Source organism: Pyxicephalus adspersus, chromosome Z (assembly GCF_032062135.1).
Source record: "Pyxicephalus adspersus chromosome Z, UCB_Pads_2.0, whole genome shotgun sequence".
In the NCBI taxonomy this organism is placed as follows: domain Eukaryota; kingdom Metazoa; phylum Chordata; class Amphibia; order Anura; family Pyxicephalidae; genus Pyxicephalus; species Pyxicephalus adspersus.
The window spans coordinates 67,323,727-67,350,669 of record NC_092871.1 but is presented as its reverse complement, the minus strand read 5'-3'; the positions used below and the strand labels follow the sequence as shown (position 1 = coordinate 67,350,669).

Below are 26,943 nucleotides of genomic sequence, written 5' to 3'. Positions count from 1 at the left end.
CTCCACTAGTGTCTGACCCCTGCCTAACCTTTCTGCCACCTTATTTAACTGTCCCACCCCAGCAACAAAGTACGAACGACAAGACTGGACACACAAATGCATCTCACTAAGTCCCTTCTGCCTCCTGCACTTCAGACCCATGAATGTGAATGTGATAGGAGGCTTCAATGACCAATAAGTATAAGGGCAAGGGCAATAATGGCCATAAACCATTTTAAAACCCCAAAAAAGTAGAGATATCTCTGTTGAGCAAGAGAAGCTCTGTACAGGTCAACATTTTTGGTTTTGACCAAGTGCTTGTATAAATGAAATAATTCTTTGTGTTCCCCTTCTTAACCACATTTGAGATATTTTTCTCCCCCCCCCCCCCCCCTCTTCTTACACAGTTTAGAATAAAGTCAGTGGCGGCCCCCAGGCCATCAACAGAACGGGTACTCTTTCAGCCTACTTCTGCATTTTTATAAACCATGTCCTTTGCTGGGTGGAGAGGACCAAGCAAACCCAATAAGGGCAAACTTTAAACTCCACAGGGTAATGCTCAGCAATAAACACAAAGCCGTAAGTGGAGGTGTATATGGCATGTAAAGGATAATGACATGTAGACTGATCTTGTGTGGTCTCCAAAGCAGATGTTTTCCAGAATTAAACACATCATCTATATAAATAAGCCTAGAGGAAGATATCCAATTAATAGCAAAAGACTGTTGGAACCTTATTCAAACACATTAGGAAAAAAAAGTCAGATATTCTAGAAGTAAAGTATCCTAACCCCTTCTTATTCACTACAGTCTACCACATTCTTAGCATGTAAAGTTCTAATTTAGAAATGATAATGATTTTAATAAAGTGTGTATCCCGTGAAAATAATATTTTACTCCAACTAGTTGCAACAAACATCCATCCACAATGGCTTTCCAATGAAGAAATGATTGTGGCTTTATGATCAGACAGAGGTGAATAATCCCTATCCATAATGCCCAATTGACAACACTGTTGTTAGAAATAAAAAAAATACAAGGTCTTGGCAATACATCAAGATAATGTATATGATAATTACATTACCCATAGCAATCTGATTACTACAGTCAAATTAACAAAAGTCTGGGCAGCTTTATTACCTTTCTGAAAATGTGAGTTTGCATTCTGCTATGTTTAACCAGGGGGTTCAAAGTTTTCTGAGTCACCGGGTCCAAACAAATAGATTGGCATCATAATCTACAAAGCAGTCAGTGACTGAAACACCAATATTGTTATAAGGCCAGCATGTCAGCCGGTAAAGTTTTTTAGAAGGTCAACAGTACAAGTGATGACTAATTTGCCATTGGTTATTGTATTTTTACTGAATAGGCTAATATTTTTTTCTTTTAGCTGCTTGAGGATTTTTGTTGTAATGCATTTTGCCAATACAAACAGAAAACTTCTCATTTTGCACCTAATTAGACATCAGCCCATACATACTTTAACAATCTCATGCCAGCAGTTGCCCCAAGGTACAGGGGCGTAATGGCATGTCTGCTAGCTGGGACATCCTGCACTGCCTGATTCAGGCATTTTTCTAAGCTCTTTCCTGCTTCTGGAGGATTTTGCCAGTAGCTGGAGATCCCGGGACCTGCAAAAACACCAAAATGTATCACATACACATTCCATAGCTAAATATACACTTTAAGGGGGGGTGCACATTCCTGAAGAATGATACCCTGTTGTGTTACCAAACCAGCTAAGATAAACAAGAAAAACAAACATGAAACTTTAAATTTGTAGGGAGGGAGAATTTGTTTTAATTTTGATAAAAAGTGCTGTTGGATATGCAATTCTGAAAACTCATTCACAACACTCCTACTCCTCCCTGAAGAAACCGGATTTATGTGCAGTGATAAGAAATGGATAAAGGTTCACACTGGTAAAATGAGAACATCCAACTTAAAAAAAAAAGTTTCTAATGTTAGGTTTTCAAAACATACCCAGTAGAAATGAATTTGATTTCTGTAGATTAATGCACAAATGATCTGTGAAATAGACAGTCTTCCAAACCAAACATCCAGAAGAATTTGTCCCTCTTGTAGGGTAGGTTTTTAAATTATAGAAATGCAATATGTGACCGTTTTTAGTTTATGCAGAAAGTCTTACCTGCTAAAAAGATTTTTAATTTTGTTCATCTAGTTTTGTAATTTGGAAATCAGGGCCACAAAATAAAGCCAGCTCTGCAATGTTCATTATCCACTACTCAAACAATATTGTTTACTCGCCAACCTGCGCATGCATGTTTGTCATTTATGAGAAGCATGAATTGGTAGACAATTGGTCTACTTTACCAACAGATATTCAACCAAATGATTGTCAATGTGTTTGAAATTCTGCACACAGCTTATTTAAAAAAAAAATCATATTTGATTGTATGTTTACATCTGTGTAATTGCATAGTTTTATAGTTGTGTGTGTGTGACTTGTACTTACCACTTACGTCACACATGCTGTGCTGGCTGACAATGCCTGTGTCATTCTCCTTATCCGCTGGCCACTTGTAAATGAAAAGAGCACTGTGGGAGGAGCCTGCATCCAGGACAATGCCATACTAGAAAAAAAGTGAAGTCAAAATTATAACACACAAAAATTTGACAAAAAATATGTCTCTGGTACAAAATCATGACAAAGTTATTTGCAAAAAATGTAAACCAGGCGTTTTTACTTTTAAAAATGTTGTAGCTAGTCTTTGCTCTAGTAAGTATGCCTTGTGAACTGATACGATTGTATAGTAGGGATAGGTTCAGACCCACAGCAGGAACAAGTTTTCTGATATGGCTCCTAGCAGCTGCCACCTTGCCAGCTGCTGTGCCACCCACATCTCTGTGCTGGTTTTCAAACAACCAGTCTCGGCACATATTGTACCGCTTACCGCTGCTTCCATTCATTCTCTATAGGGGTGCTCTGGGTGACATGCCACTCAAGATGTGGTTCAGTTTAGTGAGAAAGTGGTAACCACACCACTAGTCTGAAAATAGTCGTACTAGTTGCTCCTGAGAGAACCAGCCAATTACAATATACTATATGTTTAGAACATTAGTCAAAGCAGAGACGATTAATGTGGAATAGGCTGCTGACAGTTTTTTTTTTTTACTACCTGGATCTGCACCTGGGCTATGAAACGAACAGGCAGTTCCAGCAGATCTAACTCTAGGGGTGCTCCGTGGGTCAGGACTGCAGGTTCGGGTCCTCAATCGGTTAAACTTAATTGGATACTTCTGGGTTTCTTTTGTTCCAGATTTTGAAATTGATTTGTTTTTGGTCACAGCTGTTTATTTAGATATTGCTACTAGTAAAGTCTGCCAAGTCTATGAGGATACAACATTTTACTTGCACATTTTTCCCGTGATAAAGGGATTTGGTGACACTACATTATGTTATATATGTTTATTATATGTTCTTCTAAACAAAACCTTGTCATAACAGGAAAATCGGGGCTGTTAGGCTGGTATGCTTCCAATACCATAACACTTACTTATTCACCAGGACACATAATGGTCACCAACATGATAATAAGACAAAAAGAAAATAAATAAAATAAAACTCAATATCATCAAATTGTCTTCAGAAACCTTCACACATCTGGATGCTTACAAATAAATATGCCTAAAAACAGAATTACCCAGTAGTTCCATTAACCTAAGCTTTATATACACTCCTTTTCGAACTACTAATATGCAAACTACTAATATGCCGATTTCCCCAAGTGCCTCCTATTCCATCATGTTGGTAGACAGAACTGTTAATACAGAAAAGGAGAGATTTTTGTGGTGAAAACATGCCCGTCACTTTCAATGCAATGCATGTGCCGATGGAGAGGACCACGGTGGCAATCTGGTAACATTTTGTCTTTAAAATGTAGTTAGTAGTTAGTAAAAGTAGTTATATACAAGGTAAAATAATTGTGATTAACTGAAATTCCCACTGGACCAATTTTGTCTTTCATGGATATCCAGACAGTACATTTTAGGAGATCAGAAACTTTCTTTCTTTCCTGCCATTTGTAATAATATCCCAAGCCATGAGCCTCATAGGGTTATATTACTGTAACAGAAAAAGCTCTGTGATTGGAAGACATGGATCTAGTCACATGATCAGTTGTGCACAGAAATCTGCAGTTCTTCTCTACCTGCACAACTCCATCCTAATCTTTATTAATGGCAAAAAAGTGATGCACAATTTCCAACACAGTGTAATAAAAAGCAGACAGCAATACCTACACATATGAATAGAATGCTTTGTTTATGCATAGTATTTAATAGTCACCATTTAGATTCAAAACTCTATTTACGCCTTACCTATTCCCCATGATCTAATGTAAATGATAATTTTATTCTTTGTAAAAGTGTCCTAAATTAAAGAAGTATGTTAATTATTTACTCGTGTTGAAGCTATTGCTTTTAAAGTCCCATTTTTTTTCTCTGTATGAGTAGTAAATTTGATAAATGTTCCAATTAGCAAATTATCACCTTTCCTGTAATGGCATACATGTGTAGGAGTGATCTACATCACATTATCATGAAACTGGCAGGAACATTAAAAACAAGCAAAACAGCGATTAATTTTCTGATATGAATTTTCAGAAGAAGGAAAAGAAGCAGGATAAGAACTCTTTAACCTTCTGTTTTTTTAGATTCTATTCCAATGTTTCTCAGCCATGGTTCTGTGGAATCTTAAGGTTCTTCCAAGAGGTTGCTAGGGGTTCCTTAAACAATGAGCCGTTTGTGACATTCTAATCAGTTTAACAGATTTCAATAAACCTTTTGGCCATTTGTAAAGGTGTCTGCCTTCCCAATAGCAAGCAATGTAAGAGGCATTCTTTCTCCTGACCACAACATTAATGTACTGTTATTGTGGATATAGTAATTCGTATAGAAGCTGGGGTTTCCTGAGGACCTGAAAGTTGTTTCAAGGGGTTCCCCAGTGTTAAAAGGTTGGAAAAAACTGTTCTTTTCTCCTCCTGTAGTATTTGCAGCAGTTTTTCTCAATTTTTTGGTTCTTACAGACGGTTTTGTGTTCTTCCGGCTGACCACAACTACAAGTACTCTTGCCATTGACCACCAGTTTAATGGACTTATTCTACCAATTAATTTTAATATGAGGGGATCCTTCTCCCATTTATCACTAATCTAAGAGGACTCTTCTCTACTAACCACCAATGAGGGCATCCCAAATGACTAGCAATATAAGACAACATTGCATTGACTGGTGCTGTACAGTACTACCAATTTAGGTCATCTCTCCTAGATTGAGAAAAGCTGGTTTACACACTAAGTGCAGAAATCTTGTCCAGTGCTGGCCATCCTGTTCAGTTACTTTCCATTAACAGTAAGATTTACAGGATGGCACTGCAATGGTTAGACAAGATTTCTATCCTAAAGCTGTGAACATTACATGGGGCTTCGGAAGATTGAAAGGAGTAGGCAGGTGGAGGGTTTAGCTTAGAATAGGCTAGGTTTAGATTATCCAAAGGTATTTTTGAACTACCTAAAAGTAGGCAGTGCATGAATACCTTTAGCCAAGTTCTTGCATAAATACATCCTGTTCCAGACAACCAATCATGGAACGCAGGCTGCACATGTAAAGTTTTTTAATCAAAGTGTAACAAGTGAAATCCCACTATGTGCAAAAGATGAGTGAAGCTTGTGCAGTAGACAGTTTACTAAACTTTTCATTCACATGCTAAGCTTGGGTGTTTGAAACAAGGTCTGAACTAAGACCGCTGTGATATTACCAGGTACACTGCATTTGCATGGACTGATGGACCGTTTACAGACCTGATCCCGTCCCACATTACCAAGGCAGATAAGCTTGCAAGTGCTGTAAGCCTACACTAACCCATAGCAAAGCACTTCTGATTAGGCCTGACCTCAAACTGCAAAACCAAGGAAAAATTAAACATGATGATCCTAGCAATCAGTCAGCATTACTCTTTACATGCCATGATCACCAGTTAAGGTTGAGGCTGACTGCTTGTCATTAGCAAATAAGGGTTTTCTGTTAAATACTTTAATATATGAAGGATTTTGCAATGAGCTAATGCAACAGCTTCATGTTCCAAAAATACTTCCAAAATACAAAAATACAGCTTCCAAAAATACAAGTGGCAAATTTTTTAACTTATTCTTGAAGAAATCACCATGTGATAAGACATAAAACCAGAAATATCGGACCAAGAAAGAAAGCACAAGTGCAACAGCAGAAAATGGATACAGATGCGGACGATTCACTAAAAGATCTTATTGTGTAGGTCAGGGTAAAAGCGACGAAAGGCAGAAAACATTTCAGCAATGCATTAAACAGATAATTTCTGGATTTTACTTGCACAATGGAGCTCACTGCAATCCAAAAATAGAGCAGATACAAAGGGCTAATAAATAACACCGTTGAATGCATTTTTTGTTGAGTTAGATCTTACATTTGTTTTTTTAATAATTTTTGGGTGGTGAATCCAGAAATGACCCCAGTTTCTTGCTATCACATCCAGTTTTTACGACACAGGGTACCCTCAAAAAACATACAAATTTTACATACAATGAAAAAAATAATGAAATAACTTGAATGTACTGTTTATTTAAATTTCTTTTGTTCATACAAAGGATTTATTGTTACTCTCTGACATTTTTCTCTACAGTAAAACATTTGAAATTGAATCGGTTAAGGTAAAAGTTTACGCTTATATAGCTTTTCCTGGAGTGTTCAGTGTTAGGACAAGCCCGCCGGATGCTCCAAATCAGCCATCATGTACATCCCATCTACCCTGATACCGTCCTTCCATGACCTTCAAATCTTGGTGGAATCGTTCACTTTGCTCATCACTGACTACACCAAGGTTTTCCGGAAAGTTAGAAGGATGGCTATGCAGAAAATGCACCTTGATGCTCATATTAACCAAGCATTTTGTTGCTCTCCAAAAGGTTCTGGACTATTTCTGTGTAATTACTTGCTTGTGTGTTTCCAAAAAAGTCCTTGACAATGACTTTGAATGATAACCATGCATTCTTTTTGACTTCCGACCTTTTCCTGATGAAATGTTCCTCTTTGATGAGGTGCCGAATCTGTGGACAATGAAACACACCGGCCTTTATTTTTTTAAATGACAAGCTAGGAAATGCCAAAATGAACTTGAAACAGTGTCCTTAGGTTGGCAAAGCTTTATCGAAATGCTTCATCAGACCCAGTTTCATGTGCAGAGGCAAGAATATAATATTCTTTCAAGAACAAGTGGCTCATGTAGAATGTTTGGATCACCTGGTTTTAGGGCAGATCTTGGAGGCCAATTCCTTTCCACCCAATGCCTCTCACGGGCTCTTCTTTCCCACATGCACAGATAACAGGGATACTTGGTGTATCCATGTTGCAAAAACTCAATGACTCTTTATGTCTGCATATTCTTCAAAAAGAGAAACTGAATAGCCAATTGGGACTGACCCAAATATATTGCCATTGTGAAGGAGGACACACTTTAAGCTCCGCTTTGAGCTGTCGATGAATAGTCGCCATTCAGTTGAGTTATAGATTGGAATTCCCAATTCCTCCAGTAACCTCCTGAGCAGTAACCCCGCGTGTGACTCAGGGTAGAAAAAAAAAAGATGCTGAAAACGATAACCCCGAGTCACACTCGGGTAGCTAAAACAGTCAAATACAATAGAAAATAGAGCCTTACCTGATCCGCCGCCATCCTCCTTCACGATCCCTGTCCTCTCGCTTCCTCTGGCCGGCGTCTTTTGCATCCTATGAGTCACCGGGAGATCCCAGTGACGTCAGTACATGCAGCTGTTGCGTCAAGGGTGCGGCGGGCATTTAAAATCTATTTGTTTTGCATTCAATACAAAATAACTGTATTGAATGCAATACAGTGGATTTATTTGTGAAAAGCTGTACTAAATCACTTAACTCATGCTGATCAAATCTCTTATGAACAGAGTCCTCTTCAATTTCAAACTCTTCATCGTTGTTACATAGTTCACCACCATATTCATGTTCTTCAAGAGAGGGAAGTGTAACAAAAACTGGCACTGGGATTTCATCTGAATGAGCCACTGGGCTATAGCCGATGGTAGACTAGGATACTCTATATTACATTTATTTTTCTTGTAATATCCTGAAGATTTCACTATACAAAATTAACAGTCAATGAAATGATCTCCTGGCTCTTGCCAAGCCATAGGTATACCAAATGGCATCTTATCATGTGTTCCCTTTGTCCACATTCATAAACCTTCGACACACTGTTTGCACTCCTTATGAGGGGCTCAAGACAAGATCTTGATCACCAAGTTTAACTTTGAACTGCCACAGATATAGCAAAATGAATCAGGGTTGTTTAGGCACTTACGACGAGAAAGAGCTGACCCAGACATGATCTGAAAGAAAGAAAATACGTGTGCAAGTAGAAAAATAAAATTTTGCTTATTAACTATGTAGAGCAGCGCACAACCTCTGACCACACTGCCTTGCGTGTAAATGAATAGCCTATACAAATCCATGCTACAGTAATCGCATTAATATAAGCAGTGGAGAAAAAAACCTTACGAGATAGAAGAAAACTAACTGCTCTTTCAGAATCAGCATACCTATTTTATTTTAAATAAGCTTAAAAATCAAGTCAACAAAAAATGTGTTCTAAATTGTTCCCCAGTGTAATTAATGTGGTTTATAACAAGTAAAGTCCAATAGACTGGGGGTTCCAGGCAGACCACAAATGTACCACTATCCATAAGGGAATAACTTACCCTGTGGTTCACCCTAGGAAAACATGGTTCTACATGTTCCTGCTCTACTTTTCTGTCTTGTTAGCCATTAAAGGTCTTTATTTGTGCAAGAGGTTCTAATATATGTGAGTGGGGCTCTTAAATATACCTGTCGAGGTAGATATATACAAGGTTGTGTTGCCATTTGTTTTTTAAAGGAAAACTGTCATGACAGAAGTATGGAGGCTGCTATTGTAAACCAAACAAATGCTAGCTGGACCTGTCTGGAACAAGCCAAAGGTACTGAAACCAATAGATCTGCATGACAGCAAGGAATTACAAGTTTTTTTAAAAAGGTGAGGTTATCAACAACACAATTTTTGTATTTCCCTGGTACAGGGTCCCTGTAAGGATTAAAGATGGTGGACAGTCATCTTGATCATAGTTTCACAAGCAACAGAATTTGCACCCCATACATACATTAGCAAGGAAAACTTTAAAAAGGGGCCAGCTTTTTAAAGCTGCCATTTCAAAAGGATGCCAATTCCCTGGTTGTAAAGCGGATATTTTAGCTTTAGTAATACACATCTAAAGCACACATGTCAACTGTGTGAAAAGCTGTGCCAATATTAGCTGAAGCCCTGTGTTGTTTGTACTGGGGTTAGTGATTCCAAAGTGATTCAGGTTTTGTTTTTTAAACTAGGTTAGTTATGACAGCTTGCAGATGACAGATTTCTCAGCATAGGTCTGCTTGAAATACACTCCTGTGAAAACTGGATAAAAATACACTCCTGTGAAAACATAAGTTTTTTATTCTGACAGCCATGTGTAAATTCCTTTAGTGAGTGATGCTATCATATTTTTGAACACTTAATCACAAGCCTCTGATCTGTACACCACAGTTTCTCATTTCCACTTGATCTGATGTGAACGACAGGGGAACAGCAAGAGGCTGCAGTCCTACACAGAGACTTCAATCTGGCAATGTGAAACACGAAACCTAGCTTGGATCTGTCTCCCATGGTCTCTAGTATGCCACCCATGACCTCTAGCTTGCCTCCCACTGGTCTGCATCTTAGATCAACTAGTCTGCTTCCAGCATACATTAGAAACTGAAAAGATTTGATATTATTTATACACACACGCACTAACCCATAAACAGATACTAATCAAATTACTGTAATCTAAAAGCAAACTATCCTGATTACAGCATATTGTGCCTTGTCATTGCTTTCATGAAAAAGACAGATGGTCTGTAATTTTATCCACACCTGTACTGAAATGCGCCAAGGGACAGCAGAAAGGAAGAGACTCTTCCACAAAGCTCTACTGTTGAACAAATAATATATAGAATTTGTTGGCATCATTTGTGTAGGAATGTCAGATATAGAAAAGTCTGGCACTCAGAGATGCGTCCCTTGGCCACAAAAAACTAAAGATTATTTCCCTTAGTCTAAACCAAGTACATTAGATCATAAGCAAATGCAAGAAGGTATGCATACACAGGAAGGTCTGGGGGCAGGTAAACTAGAACTTCAGACAAAATATTTTGAAACATATATTTGACCCATGAAAATTTCAATTTTTTTTTTCAAATTCTTTAGTTCCGCATAGAGTGGGAATAGATGAAAACCTGTGCCAGGGTTATTATTGCATGAGAGCAAGAAATGTGTGCAAAACCTAAATGTTGCAGCAAGAAAATCACAGAGGTCGTCACAAGTAAGGTGAAGGAATTTTCACATCACTGAAGAAAAGGGTAAGGTAATGACTCGCAGTAGAAGAAAGCAAATAAAGACTTAAGAGTAGTCAGTATTAGCATAGGAATTTAGGAAATGTAGCCTCTGCAATCTGGCCAGTAGCTCCAATTCAAAAGAAAATCTGTTTGTTTATACTTTAGCGGGAGGATTTATTTCCCTAGATATATAGCCCTAGGAACCCAAGCACTGAGATCTTTGGTAATGCTGGGAACATTACCAAAACTTTTATATAATATCTTATAGCATAAATAATTTCATAACATCTTTATGAACACTTTACAAGTACAGAAACAAAACTAAAGGACCTCTTGTCCTCTTGATATGGCTAGGAGGAGATCAGGGGCCAACAAAGCATTTAGTCTCAAACATTCAAGGTGTAAAGTGCATAGCAGTATCAGGATCCCCCCCCCCAAAAGTCCCTACAATGCACACAATAGAGCACTCAGGCTGATCAGTGTATGTGTAAAATCAGTTTACCATGGATATGCTCACTTCCCTGATAAATATATACCCATTCATCACAAATAGGCAAGCCTAGAGAGTGGCAAAATCATTTTACTCAAATTGATTTCTTTAAAAAGGTAACTCAAATCTCTAACACAATTGATACCATAAGATAGCATCCTAATTGTATTACTTGCTATTTCTGCTTGTGGTCAAGAGGGTGCATCTAAAGTTACAGTAATTTATGGTTCACTATGGCATTTTCTCATTCTGCAGACACAGAATGATTTTGTTTGATAATAGTGTTATTTTAGGTTCTAAGTTCACTGAATAATTATGAACCACCCCCCCCCCCCAATATTAATCATATAAAACAAGTTATAAACCACAGCAGAAAACAAAAAAAAATATTTAGGGTATTTTAGTTTCCAACAATATTTGTAAACATTTTATATTTTCACATACAGTATATGTGCAATATCTTTAAAGTATTTAAAGTGAACATGTGCTTTGTTAATGCAGGAAAAAACAACAGACTTACTTTACAGCAGCACATACTTACCACTTCTTCAGGTACCTGCTGCTCAGTACGACCACCAACACTGAAAATACTGAAAGTATTTTCAAGTATGAGGATGCATGTAACTCATTTTACTCCTTACCATGTGACAAAGCTTGTTCTTGACAACTGGCTGCTAAAGAACTAGCAACATCAAACAGGAAAGTGGAAAGAGTCATCAAACTCTTAGTCAATCTCTTTGTTCCTAATTAGAGAAGTGTGCGAGTAAATGGTGTATATGTGGTAGAGTAAAAATTAAAGAAAAATCAGTCAATTTTCCATGAACCATAAAATGAATACATAAATAAAAAAAAAAGCACGCATTAAGTTTAGGAAAACAAATTCAGAGCAGATGAAGAAAATCCCTGACCTATCTTTTCCTTTAAAGTCCTGGGACCTGTACACACCTGATCACTCAATAGATTATAGAAGCCCCACTAATCTATTGTTGTGTCACATACACACAGCAAAGTGAGTGTAAAAAAGTAGTTGGCCAGCTTGGACTATCAGCTTTCCTACGCGATTTTGGGTGAAGATGGCTTGAAGGGGACTAACAGGGATGATAGGACCCACTTTTGATGGCCTCAACTGGTGTATTAAGCCAACTTAGACGGACAGCTTTCGCCATGTACATTTGGGTGCAGTCTCCTACAATCCAACAGGGATAACAGGACCTACTTGTCGTGACCTCAACTGGTGACAGGGCTCGGAAACTAAGGACAAGAGATTAAAAAAAGGGGTGTCATTGCACAACTAATCAGGTTTAAACCACAGCACCATTAACTGGGACAAATATTTAAAACTTGGAATAATTTATGAAAATCACTGGCAACTGGAACTGCCCCTTGCAATTTCCTGCCACCTATATAAATATCCCAAATGTGGAATAAAATCAAGAGTCAAGTCACTCAGTTGCACACAAATTCATTGTAACAATCAGAGTTTCATAGTTTAGTTGACAGATAAAACATGCCAATACAAAAGATGTGCATAGCGTTTTATTAATTCTTATTAGGCAAGTTTTATCCCACACTGACAAAATGGTAACAGAAAGGCATGATGGGAATGGTAATTCTCTTGGATGGATTGTGACCTTGAGTTATGTGCTAAAGAAGAATTATTTCTACAAAATTACTGGGGTTTCTGGCAGGTTGAGACACATTGCAAAAGCTGAGAAAAGACCTGCAGGGCACATAGTGAGGTTTCTATTGACAGGTTCAATATACAAGGTCAAAGCATGCTTACTAAAGTATGCATAGTGCTTGTAAAATTTTCAAACTGTATATAAAGGGAGACAAGTCAATTGTATGAACTTTGCCACTTATAAAGGTTGTCAAGAACTAAGATAGTACCTAGGCATCTTCTCTACATAGCAGTCTTCACACCACAAACTCCGTCAAGAAAGTTCAGACATTGCTATATGACTCTTCTATTAAATGACCATTGGGTTTGCGACTGATTATGAAATGACTGGCCCTGTCCAACAGTAGCAGCTTTCTTCTTTCCAGCCACCTATCAAAGAGGAGACAGCAATAGGAAGACCCAGCCAATTTAATATAGGCTTTTGAGTCTTGTATACAACCAACCAATGTAGGGTGTACATTTGATTAGGCCAGTTTCATAGGCACAGATAGTTGCTGTTGTACCCTTGTGGTGATGCTAGGGTGTGTCAGCTCTTCTCTCCTCCCAACTCTAATAACATGAAAACAACTGACTTAACTAACCATGTTTTTAAATGCAGAGAGGCCGTGTAAGCTGGACAAGGCTGATAACAGTGGTAGCATTAGAGAAGTCACACACGCCTCAGATCCTTGACACACTTTTTTTGCTAGATCACAGCAGAATAGGCATTTGTCAAGCTCAGGTACTGCAGAAAAGGCTTATGACCCAAACAATCTGTTGCTCTTGTAGAAAAGTTTTATATTGCACACGAGACCACGAAATCTGCTGGCTGCAGACTTGTGTAAAATCAGGGTGGGATTCTTGCAAGATATCAAAGAAATGATCAGTTCTCTCTCAGCCTCAGAGTTAATTCTAAACCTGCCCCCTCTGGCTGCAGAAAGTCACTTTACTATTAAAATGTTTTCAGACCTTAACAGTCACATGGAAAAAAACATTTGGCTTTGGTGCATGTGTAATTTTATTACAGAATGATAGCAAAGGCTCAGCTTGCTAGATGAAAAGCAGCATGGGACACAAACTAAAAAAGAAAATTTTTTATTTACTGGTCAGTTTATAAAGTGTAACTACTTATGGTAGGAGATTTGCCTATGGGCATCCTAAATATGACCACAGATACTGCCATAAGGACTGACTGGTTGAGAAAGCGATGGGAAATTTAAAACAAAAGATGTTACTGAAGCAGGAAGCAATATAACATTTTCCTTTGAGAAGCATTACATTGCCTGGCCTAAACAAAGACTGCAAGCCTATGGTGCAATGTTATCGTCTGGGGTTGCCTCAGTTGGTCAGGTCTAGATTCAGTATGAATGACCAGAATTTTCCATCAATTGATTTTTTTCTACCGTGGTGGTATGGACATATTCCAAAATGACAAGTGGCCAAAAATTAATGCAACTCTAGATGAACATAAATGTTGTGACAATGCATAGACCTTTTGAAATTATATCATGGCAAATGTATGCCTGAATCAAAGCTCAAGGCCATCAAACAAAATACTAGTGTACAACTTTTAATTCTTTTATTATTTTATAATCAAGCAAGTATTTCTCTTTTCTCACTTCCTTGCTCAAATACCTAACAAGGAGTGAAGTCTTCCAAACATGGGGTTTTTGACCATTTCCTACCATACTCAACATGATTTTTTTTTTTGGTGTAGCCCTTCACCAATCAAATGTTTATTTTTATGTCCTGCAAGAAGTTTGTAAGTTCTCCCTGTGTCTGCATTGGTTTCCTCCGGGTACTCCATTTTCCTCCCACATCGCAAAAAATTTGCAATTTGGCTTTCCCTCAAAATTAGTCCTTAGGCTACATTATTGACATTGACATGCCAATTACATTCGATTGTGAGCACCTGTAAGGGACAGTTAGCGATATGACAAGAGACTGTGTAAAGCGCTGCATATTATGTTGGTGCTATATAAATACTTGCTAATAATAATAATAATAATAATATTAAAAATGTGCTCCCCCTTCTAGACACTGCAACAAAAAATTGGAGAATTTCAGCAGCAGAAGCAGAAGCACCAATCCAGGAAGTAGTGGGCAGGACTAGTGGCCATTCCTTCTATTAATTTTTTTTTTATTATTTCTAATGTCATTCAAGCATGCACAGCCTAAATGAGAGTGGCACCTCTGAGTTCATGACCAATGTGACATTGTTGCCACTTCTACTACAGCTGAATTGATTGGTATTCGCTAGAAAGGTCAATGGGTATTTGTAGGAATTTGTACCTCCTTTCCACAATGAGAGGCCACACTTCTATTGTAAAAAGACAAAATTACATTTTTATTTAAATTGCAGGTTTTGGGTTTTTCGTGCTATCACTCATCCTACTCAAAGTTTATTATTGCCCATGTCCAGAATGGCTGCTCTGGTATTTCACCAGGCTTTTAAAGCCCATGTTTGAAATCCCCATGCATTCCAATGGGCTAATCTACACCAGGATGTTTCCTTGAGGCACGTTTACGAGCTTTATCTTAAACGTTGCTTGCAACGTTTAAAAATTTAAAACGCTAGGTTAAAGCTGGAAAACGCCAGAAAACTGGAGTAGACGCGTGTAAACACTTCCATTGACTTCAATGGGGCGTTTTCAAGCACTCAAAACGTAAACACGTTAAAAACGCAGCATAGGAGTTTTCCAGCGTTTTAAAGGCAAGCTTAAAAATGCTGATACTGATTGACCCCAGTTTTTTGCTACCACATCCAGTTTTTTACAATACAGGGCACCCTCCATTTATGTCAAAAAACATACAAATTTTACAATGAAAAAAAATGAAGTATTAACTTGAATGTACTGTTTATTAAAATTTCTTTTGTTCATACAAATGATTAATTGTTACTCTATGACATTTTTTTTTTTTTTACAGTAAAACATTTGAAAATTATTGGGGTAAGCAGTTAGTTAAAAACTTATGCTTAAAGCTTTTCCTGGAGGGTTCAGTGTTAGGACAATCCCGCCACATGCTCCAACAATAGTCAGCCATCATATGTACATCCCATCTACCCTGATACCATCCTTCCATGACCTTCAAATCTTAGTGGAATCGTCCATCACTGACTGCACCAAGGTTTTCCAGGAAGTTAAAAAGATGGCTATGCAGAAAATGCACCTTGATGCTCATACTGCAACCAACCATTTTGTAGCTCTCTAAAGGTGCGTACACACTTCCAATTTTTATCGTTCCAATCGAACGACGAACGATCGATTGGGCAAAAAATCGTTCGTAAAAAAGTAACCAACGACGCCGACGAACGAGGAAAGTCGCTGGAAACGAACGACCGGACCGGCGGATCGGATTGGACGACGATCGTTGAGCATCGTTCGTGTGTACGGTCGTTCGTTGATCGTCCATGTTCAGAGCATGCGTGATGAACGAACGTCCGTTCACTTTCCTGTCGTGCACATAGTTCCTCTATCGCTTAAACGAGCGTATCTATTGTGTGTACAATATCTACGAACGATCGTGTCGTTACCTCTATGTGCAGTATCGGTGCTATACGATCGTTCATATATATCGTGCAGGAACGTTCGTCGTTCGTTTTCCGACGATAATAATTGGAAGTGTGTATGTAGCTTAAGAGTTTCTGGACAAATTCTGTGTAATTATTTGCTCGTGAGTTTTCCAAGAAAGTCCTTGACAATGGCTCTGAATGATAACCAAGCACTCTTTTCGACTTCTGACATTGTCCTGATAAAATGTTCATCTTTGATGAGCTGCTGAATCTGTGGACCATCAAACACACCGGCCTTAATTTTTTCAAATGACAGGCTAGGAAATTCCAAAAGGAGGTACTTGAAATGTCTTCTTTAATTTGTCAAAGCTTTAACAAACTGCTTCATCAGACCCAGTTTCATGTGCAGAGGCGGGAATATAATATTCTTTCTATCAAAAAGTGGCTCATGTTTGGATCACCTGGTTTTAGGGCAGATCTTGGAGGCCAATTTCTTTCCATCCAATGCCTCTCACAAGCTCTTCTGTCCCACATGCACAGATAACAGGGATACTTGGTGTATCCGCATTCCTGACTAAGAAAGAAGCAAACCATTTTAAGGTCTACACAGATGACCCAATTATGTTGGTGATATAGCAACAACTCAATGACTATGTCTGCATATTCTTCGCAAAAGGAAACTGAATGGCCGATTGGGACTGACCCAAATATATTGCCATTGTGAAGGTGGACACACCTTAGCCTCCGCTTTGAGCTATCGATGAATAGTCGCTATTCAATTGAGTTATAGATTGGAATTCCCAATTCCTCCAATAAACCAGGTTATGACAATACACAAAGCCACTGTCAGTCAAGTACTGGAGAAATGCAATTTCTCTGGTTCAAAAATACAATACCTTCGTTCGTTTTTCAAGTAAGTTTTTCTCACGCAGTCTTGATGCTAGGAGTTCTGAAGCCTTCGATAGTCCCAAATCACATGCCAAAATTACTCAACTCATGCTGATCAAATCCTTTAGGAACAGAGTCCTCTTCAATTTCAAACTTTTCATCATTGTGGTCACCTAGTTCATCACCATAATCATGTTCTTTAAGAGAGGGGATTGTAACAAAACCGAATGAGCCAACGGGCGTATAGCCGATGGTAGACTAGGATACTCTATGTTACATAAATTTTTCCTGTTATATCCTTAAGTTTTCTTTATACAAAAGTAACAGTCACTGAAATGATCTCCTGGCTCATTTGCAAAACCAAAGGTATACCAAATGGCATCTTATCATGTGTTCCCTTTGTCCACATCTGTAAACCCTGGACACACTATTTACACACCTTATGAGGGGCCCAAGACTTATCTTGATCACCAAGGTTAACTTTGAAATATGCCAAATAGGCTTCCACTACAAATGTGCTGATGTTCACCCTTGACTGGGAATGGTGAAACTGCCACAGATATAACAAAATGAATCGGTTGTTTAGGCACATACGACGAGAAACAGCAGAGCCAGACATGATCTGAAAGAAAGGAAATACAAGTGTAAGTAGAAAAATTTTGCCTATTCACTAAGTAGAGCAGCGCACAACCTCTGACCACACTGTCATGTAATGAATAGCCTATACAAATCCACGCTACAGTAATCTCATAAAAAAAAAAAAAAAAAAACTAACTGCACTTTCAGAATCAGCATACCTATTTTAGGGTAAATAAGCTTAAAAATTGAAGTCAACAAAGAAATTGTTCAAAATTTTTCCCCAGTCTAATGTAAGCCAAGGTTTTAGGACTGCTGCTAAAAAAAGAAAAATAGGACAGGGGTGTGGAATTCTTCCTTTAGCCTATAACATTTCTTATTTCCTAGAATATATAATAAAACGTTCTGGTACATCAGTTTTATTTTAACATGTTTAGTATCATCTAAAATCCTTCTTTAGGCTTTAATCCTTTATCCGCCTAGGCCAGGGACATCTCCACCCTCTATAACACTGGTAATTAAGGCCGAGCCAGGATGTATCCATATAAATACAATAATATATTATTGTAGAAAGATTCTTTGGGCAATGGAAATGACTGCACTCTAGAGACCATCATGATCCAAAATTAATACATGCAGCCAGACTATACAATCCTACAGAGCTCACAGCTGAGACAATAAAATGATTCACAATAGAAGCGAGTGATGCCACCACTACAATTCTTGACATTACTTGCGTCTATAAAACGGTCCAATGCGGGGCCACGCATAGGCAGAGAGGCCGCTGGTCTATAGACACCAGTGATGCTGGAAATTGTAGTAGTGGCACTATTTTATTGCAGCGGTGGGCCAGCTGCAATTCATATATAGGATTTCTTTGGGGGCCAAAAAAAAAAAGCACGTTGCGGGCCAGATTTTGGCCCACGAGCCAGAGCTTGACACCCCTGGGATAGAGGATTCTGAATGTCCACCAGCCTAGAAATGAGTTGAGCCCTATATAATGTATTGTAGTTTTAACATGTATTGTGGGAAGTGCACTGAAAACAATGTCAATACAAAATAGGATTTTTTTTGGAGAAATTGAGGAAAGAAAAGAGAGGGCCTTGAGGGCTATTTTTTTTATATTTTTCATAAAGATAAAACAGATATTAATATTAGTATACATTGACACAGTATTTTATAGATCCATAACCTGTGCTAGGTCTGCTTATTAGTTGTATAGCGTAGGTTAGCCAAAAAAAGTCTTGTTTCCAATGCATTTCGCCCAAAAGGCTGCCTCCGGGGTATGTAAGAGACGAGCAAATTCTAGTAATTAGAAACAGAGTACAATCCCTATTTAATGTACAGCGCTGCGTAATATGTTGGCGCTATATAAATCCTGTTTAATAATAATAATAATAATAATCAAAAAAGTATATATAAAAATTATATATATATATATATATATATATATATATAGCTATATAAAAAATGCCCTTATATACAAGTATCAATCATTTAATGCAATAGCCTAATTTTTCAATACAATACATGAGAGGATGTAAAGCAAAAATATAGTTCCATAAATATCACCAATAGCAGCGTTGATTCTTAAGATACATATATACATAGTTTACAATAGAAACTTGTGGTATATAGGATCTGTTATGTTTTTACCAAGGTTATTATTAAAGTAGGTGTCTGAAGGCGAGTATCTGAGTGTTTGTGTGTATGAATGTATGAATTGCTGAAGGTGAATGTTATCTTTTTGACTATATAGACTTGTAGTTCTGTTTTAGAGGTAAAGCAACTGTGGCATGCTGGGAGTGTACCTGTATATCTCGGGTGGGATTCTTTTTCTAGGTTCACAGCTTTGTGTTTTTGTCATGTCTCCAAGAGGCAGAAACTGGCATTAAATGCAAGGATTTCTAATATCCCTGCATTCAGTTTTCAGGGTGTCTGGGTCCTGCTGTAGGCAGGTATGTTATGTAGTCTTCCTATTAGATGACCTAGCATATGGGGGCTAGCGATACATAGTAGAGTGATGACCAAGCTCTTTGTTGTTTGGCTTTGTCTTATGAATGGGGAATGTCCCATTTATTGATCCTCGGTGGATGGAGCTATAAAATACTGTGTCAATGTATACTAATATTCAAATCTGTTTATCTTTATGAAAAATATATTTTTAAAAATTGCCCTCAAGCTCCTCTCACTTTTCTTTCCTCAATTTCTCCATTTGGTGAATTCTATAGAGGTGGGTATAAATATACCTACATTACCTAAAAGAGTGGGAAAGGGAAACACCTAAACAAAATGGGGTTCTTGTAAAATTATGCAAGATGAAAGGCAAGGCTGGAGTCCTATTACAGAATTACACAGCAAGAAAATAAAAAGACAATACCAATCGATAAAAATATACTAGAATACCTGCATTTTCCATTTAGAAACCTAAATACACAGATAAAAGGTAATATATTGGTATAAGGCATGGGCCCATTTTCTTCACAAAGAGAAATAAAGAATTCCTGATTCCCCAAGGCTGTTGGATATTCCATTCATCAACAGTCCCTGGTGTCATTGCTTCTAAAATATAATATCCAGTTATATTCTGTCCATAAAAAAATGCATCAAACTTTTTACAAAAATCTAATGAGTTTGCTAAAACAACCTTCTGCCTGAGAGTGCCTAATTTCACGGTCTTTACTGGGAAGTATCTCTTCTCTATGCAGAGATTAAATCCCTTTTTTATCCAGAGAAAACAGTTCCCCCCTTATCCTTTGCAATAATCTCAAGGTGAATAATTGTGAAGCGATTTCCCTATATGAACCATTTATATAGGGTGATCATATATCCCTCCCTAATTTCTGTTACCAAGGTAGAATAGATTCAGTTCAACTAATCTCTGCTCCTAGCGAAGCTCCTTCATGTCTCTTATAGGTCTAGGTGTCCTCCACAGCAGGGTGGCCCATTCCACAATATTCTTTTTGAGATAATATGCATGAAAAAAGTGGTTTTGGTGGTTTGATAGCCCTGTAAAGCTTAGCTTGCCAACAAATGACAAATTTTACAAAAGTTATAGAAAAGTGCACCAATTTAGTACAGTAATCAATCAAGTTTAATGTTTTAATGTTTTTTTTCCTGGAATTTGATTGGTTGATATCAATTGTGTCTAGAACAAATACTCTGGGAATTTCGCATTGGACCAACCAATCCCATTGATAACTGCTTGATTAAAAGTTCCCAAATACATCATATGTGTGCAGTATGTGTACAATTTTCTGCTATTCCAATCAAAGGGGTGATCGAGGACAGATAAAAGCTTTGCCACACAACTTCTAAGTTTATATAACTTTTAAGTTAATATATACCAACACATCTTATCTGTTCACAGCAGATCAAAAACCAAAAAATTGTCAAGGCACCCACAAAGTTTGAGTCAGTCCACCCTAAACTGATATTTCACATTTTTGGTAGATGTTTAAGAGCAAAACCACCTTTAATTGGGTTTTATACCTACTGTGCACATTAAAGGGTTTCCCACTCTTCTGGTTGAAAAATGTAAAAAAAAAAAAAAAAAAGAAATCACGACCAGCCAAACCACACAAAGGTAGATAGGACACCCAAATTACACAGAAGGTCAGTAATTACGGCAGGGATATCTCACCTAAATGTAAATAGGTACTAAGCCCCCTAGCTGAAGCCAGGTGAAGATACTATGTCCGCTTAGGCAGAACCAGGCAAACCCATTCTAGGTGGGCATGCCTTAGCTGGCCCACCAGCTACTAAGTTGAGAGCACTCCTGAAGAGAGACTCCCACCAATAGGGAGCTCACAACCAAAAGGCCTTTCAACATCAGTGCTGGGCCTATAAGGTGGCAGCATTCTCTATCAAACAAAAAACTTGCTGGAGCATTTCAGATCAAGAAGATGTAGCATAAACACTGCTCTTTCAAATCTTTTGAAACCATTATTCTTGTTCAACTTTACCAACCAGATCGGATCCCCAAATACTTTAGACAAAAAATTAGGGTCATTATTCCCCCATAAAATGTTATTGTCCATATGGTTTACAGATTAGACAGGTTTCAACACTTATTATTTCATCTCCTCAAGAGGAACATTTCCCTATAAAAACATTTAATAACTTTCCAACAAAAGCCTCTTTGTTTACTGAACTAGACTTATGGTAGCAGAAGAGAGCTGTGACCACAGGTATAAATTTTGACAATTATTATTAGCAAATGTTATTCTCTTAAAAGATAACCCTTAATTCCCTTAAAAGACAGGTTTTTTCTATTCTTGTGTCTGTTGGGTGCGTTAGATGGCTTAATTTTTTTTGTAGCCGACAAAACAAAATAAGGCTTCTTTCAGGCTCTTAGTAAACCATGACTTTCTACAACATGCTAAACTGTGCACCCATTCAACTGTATACGAGCCGTTGGGAACCACTTTGTGCAAGTATTTGCACTGTTGTAGGGTTTTGGCACAGTTTCTGGAAGCAACATGTTGCTTCTGACTGTACAGATACCTTTCCTCCTTTAGAAGAAGGATAGCATCCCAAACGCAAGGACCACGATATGTTGACCTGCAGTGCATTTTCCTGCTACTAGAAACAAAGCAGCAGTTTGATATGCCCCAAAAGAGCGACTGTGTGGTTTTTGACCAAAAATATGAATGTAGCCTAACTGTACAAAATAAAGGTTCACTGGCTGGCTACTTGCTCCAGTTAAGGAAAATGATAGCACCCAGGTTGCAAGATTATTCTGACAGCTAAGCAGTTTGCATTTTCAGTAGGAGGTCAGAAATGACAGCCCCTCATATTGTCTCCAGTATAGTTTTCCCATGTATGAAAAAAAAAAATAAACTGCCAAGTGTGGATTTGGGAGGCAGAGAGGTTTTGCGTTGGGCCAATCAGAAGGCTGGAGATGAGATTGTTACCACACTGTAAGGACAAGTCCCCCAAAAGCTTATTTTGAGTTTTAACAACTGACTTATCTTTTGGGCATTCTGTTGCTGAAATTTATGAGCCAAATTCAAGGGTTTGCACACCTTTGTGGGTCATTATGAGGGAATTCTACTTTTCCTGCTGAAAATTAGGTCAGGGAACTGGCTACATAATCTGGCAGTGCCTAAATAAAAAAAACGGATAAACAGAATTTAAATTACTTGGCATGTAAAACCATTAAGGTATATGTATTTCAACAATGTGTCAAGATGTTTTCAGGAACTCACTTTTACTTAAAACCCTCTTTTACCACTGAGAGATTACTGTTGGGATCTTTCTGCAGGAATTTGCACACTTACTATAGCCATTAGACGCAATGGGTTATTCATAGTGAAGTGTATTACCTGCTCAGAATTCACCTTATACAGTGTGCAATGGCCCCTCAAATACAAGGCATATGTTCAGAAAATTCCTGTGAGAGATATGTATATTATACATTTTTCTTTTGAAGGACACCACCTGATAAATAATTATGCATTCAATAGTTAGTAGGCCAAGGAATTAAAAGTTACCAAGGGATTGGGCCCAATTTTTAGTTGGGAAATTAGCACTCCAGCCAATCATGTCAATGGATATTAAACTATGAACACTCTCATCATGTCTGTTGTTGTTATGCAAATCTAGTTTTGGTACAGATTCTGGCGTTCATCTGTTGTGGTGTTCAGTGACTCCAGTTGTTGGGCATACTCATCTATATCCCCCTGAACTGGCTGCTGAGGAGAATACTATAGCAGTGAAGGGTCGCTGACGGTTTGGAGGGAAAACCGTCATCCAATGAAGTGGATCATCCATCTCTGGTTCTTCCCATCAATTCTCACCTTCAATAAATATTTGTAAACCTGCATTCCTTCTAATTTTTCTTTTATATCAAATACATTTTTATTGGGGGTATTGACACCCACTTTTTGGTAAAACAGTGGACTATCATTGTTTAATTTGGTGTTATAAATGTTAGTGCTTGAGTTACTATGACTATGATGGGTGCAAATGCTTTCCATGTCTTTATCAGAGTAATATGAAGAAATATCAATTTCGAAATATCAATTTCGAAAGCATGCCTTATGATTTTCTATCTAAATTGTTTTCTTTTTTATGTAAATATCATGTGGGTAGCATTTAACAGCAGAGCATAGAAATTTGTAGCATTATATTCAGAACTGTTCAGAAAATAAGGCTGGCTTATTAAAATAGGCAAGCATAAAGATTTATTGGGAAGTGCTCTCTGCAATTTAACAGGTTCCATAGCTGACATGCAAATATTTCATGGCTGACTGGAATGTACCCTAACTATAAAAAAATGATCTCCCAGTAATTTATTACAGCTTCTTTCAGCTCCAGATGTTGAATGTAACAGTGAATTGTTAACTGACAGTTATTCTCCTTGGCCTCTATTTCCTGCTATTGTCAGCGGTCAAATGGCCACAGAGACCAGGGGTGAATAATAGGGACACCCCTTCCTTCACCATCTGGAGAGGGAATTCCCCATTTATAAGACACAGCCAAACAACGAAAAGCTTGGTCACCACTCTACTATGTATCGCTAGCCCCCATATGCTAGGTCATTCAATGCGAAGACTACATAACATAGCTGCCTACAGCAGGACACAGACACCCTAAAAACTGAATGCAGTGATATTATAAAGTCAGTTTTTGCCCTTAAGAGACATGACAAAAACACAAAGCTGTGAACTTAGAAATAGAATCCCACATGAGATTTACAGTTAGTTACAGTTATTCACTACAAGTCAAAGCATGCCACAGTTGCTTTTCCTCTAAAACACAACTACAAGTCTATATAGTTAAAAAGATAACATGTTGTAGAACTTCAAGCTCCAGCTCAACACCAATGTTTTCCTGCAAGCAATTTCTTGATACAACCAAGTACACACTTAATATAGGGTATACTGGATCTACATATTTGACGTTCCCCAACAAATTCCATTCCTTTAATCCCCAAGTCACAATATTCAAAGTCCAGAAAGACTGGAATTTACTGTCTCCAAGTAGTTTCAACTACAACCCTTGAATTTTAATTTTTCTCTTTTTGCAATTGTAGGCAGATCTGAAATTTGTGACTCCCTATTGTTGCTTATTTACTGGCTTTATCAAGTGCAAAAATATGGAATGGGTAATCAAATGATGTTCTGATTTGACAGCAGTAATAAATAAATAAATAAATAAAAAACAACACACACAACAGCCCTTAGGTTTCAAGACTTTGTGCTTCATATTTGTTAGACTTTATATATGCCCAAGTGTTTTTAAGAATGAGACTTTAAGAACTAAGAATCTGTAACTGATTTTATCACATCCCTACACTGCCACTTTCTTTGCCAATACTGTCAGATACACGACGTCAGCTATAAAGTGTCTGCAAAGGTTATTTTAAAAACTCACCAGCTATCTGTGTTTATTTAAGCAGTGTGATCAGCAGCTGGAACCTGTGAAGTTCTTTATCCCCCAGCTATCAGATTCCATCTATCAAATCACAGTGTTCAAGACACAACAAGGTGCATGCTGATTCATTTAACAGTGAACCAATTATTAAGGGTACCCTGCAATGGAGTGCATGACATTGTTGCATATCACTGTACATAAAATAAAAGATATTTCAAGCACGTTGACTGATATGTATAAATACACACATTAAGAAGTGAGTTTTCATTGGCAGAAATTAGTGTTTTCATGTGCATGAGCAGCAGCTTTATGCTGCAACCTCTATAAATTAACTAGACGGTTAGGTGTATATATATTTCATACATAATTTGTGCATGGGTGTGTAGATGTATTTGTCACGATTACACATGGCAAAAACCTTGTAGATCAGCAGCCACCAATACAACACATGGCATTGTAACTGCAAAAAAACACAGAAACCTGCAGCTGTCAGAATGTTTTAGCCAGGTGATCATTCAATGTACTCACCTTAAACTTTGGGGGTTCAGTAATCTCCCTGGCAGGCAAGGCCAGAAGAACGATCCCAATTACTCCAATTAAACAGAGCACAAGGAGGAGGAGGACCACCAGCGCCTTCTTAGCCATCTCTAGCAGCTGTATGGACTGGCTGGTCCTTTCAGCTCTTACAAGGCGCAAACAAGAGGTGGGAGTGAAGGAGGGAGGGGGCTCAACCGATTCTGTCCTCTCATTGGCTAGGAAGGTGTATTAAGTGGAATGGGAAAGGCTGCATACAATGTGTCAGCAGTATATACATACACATAGGCACAGGTCATAGGTAAAGCTTTGGTCGGATCATTTAAATATGTGGTTTATTCATATACAGCTTTTCTTTTAACCCCTGAGAATCTATTGCAGACAGGGATTAAAATAGTTTGTAGTTAAGGAGTAAATTAGTGATGTGCTCATTCTAACTATTCAGGTGCTTGCTGACACTTTCTTACCTGAATGAAACAGCTGATAACTGGATATTGATTGGATGCCATGAGACAATGATCATTGTTTGCATTATATTTCTTTATCATTTACATAGAATAGCTTACAGGAAGGTGAATGAAGCATTTAAATTGTGTCCTGCTTATGAGAACTTGACATATCCAGTGCTGTGGAATCAGAAAAAGGATTCTTTACTAGTGTTGGTCGAATAGCTCACTATTTGATTTGACAGCTATTCGCTTGTATAGACCTATATTGTTCAGGTAATCGAACATCAAATTCGAACACCATTAAAGTCAAAGGGGGAAAAATTTGGGTTATTGTTCTGGACTGTGTAGAGCTTCTACAGCCTACAAATATTAAGGCAAGAAAAAAATCAGGAAGGATTTTTTATGTTGCTGGCAAGGCCATTTTATGGGGCGGTCAAGGGAACATGCCAGATATTATACAGGCCTACGAGTAGAGACACAAAGGGCCCCGAGAGGTATCCTCCGGTCCAAAAAATAGCTGCCAGGTTTCACCGCTCTGTTACAAGCCATACACTGCCTTCAGAGTACAGGCAGAGGGCCCTGAGGGGGGTCTTTCAGTCAAAAAATTTGTTACAGCTACTGTTAATGTTACACAGCTCTGTTACAAGTTATATAACATGAGTGGGTACCATATTGTTAACTGGAATCTCCAGCTGGTCAATGCCACCTAGAAGTCTAGTGCATGGTCAATGCCACCTAGAAGTCTTTAATACAATTTTTGTGAATGGAGTACAGACAGGCAGCAGCAGGAGGACCCTGAGACAGAGTGTGGACCGCATTGCTAACAGTTGTCTTGAGCTGGGTACTGGGCCGGCTGCAGCAGTAACAACAGGAGGAGGAGGCGGTAGGCTCTGAGACGGGGAGTGGATGGCATTGTTAACTGGCCTCTAGAGCCGGGTACTGGGCAGGCACGGGTAAACAGTGGGAGTAACTATGACTCTCTTAAGGTAGCCAAATGTCTCATCAT

The 26,943-nt window shown here is 38.1% G+C and overlaps 1 protein-coding gene across 1 annotated transcript in view; it reads right to left on the bottom strand.

Annotated features, from left to right (window-relative positions):
* Positions 1-25,638, bottom strand: part of ENTPD2 (ectonucleoside triphosphate diphosphohydrolase 2) — a 52,092-nt gene extending 26,454 nt beyond the window's left edge. The window contains exons 1-3 of the mRNA XM_072429815.1: positions 25,483-25,638; positions 2,455-2,572; positions 1,459-1,609 (exon numbers count right to left, since the gene is read on the bottom strand). Coding sequence (XP_072285916.1) covers positions 1,459-1,609; positions 2,455-2,572; positions 25,483-25,599 — 386 coding nt within the window. The 5' untranslated portion in view covers positions 25,600-25,638. The remainder of the gene's footprint in view (positions 1-1,458; positions 1,610-2,454; positions 2,573-25,482) is intronic.
* Positions 25,639-26,943: the final 1,305 nt, after the last annotated feature.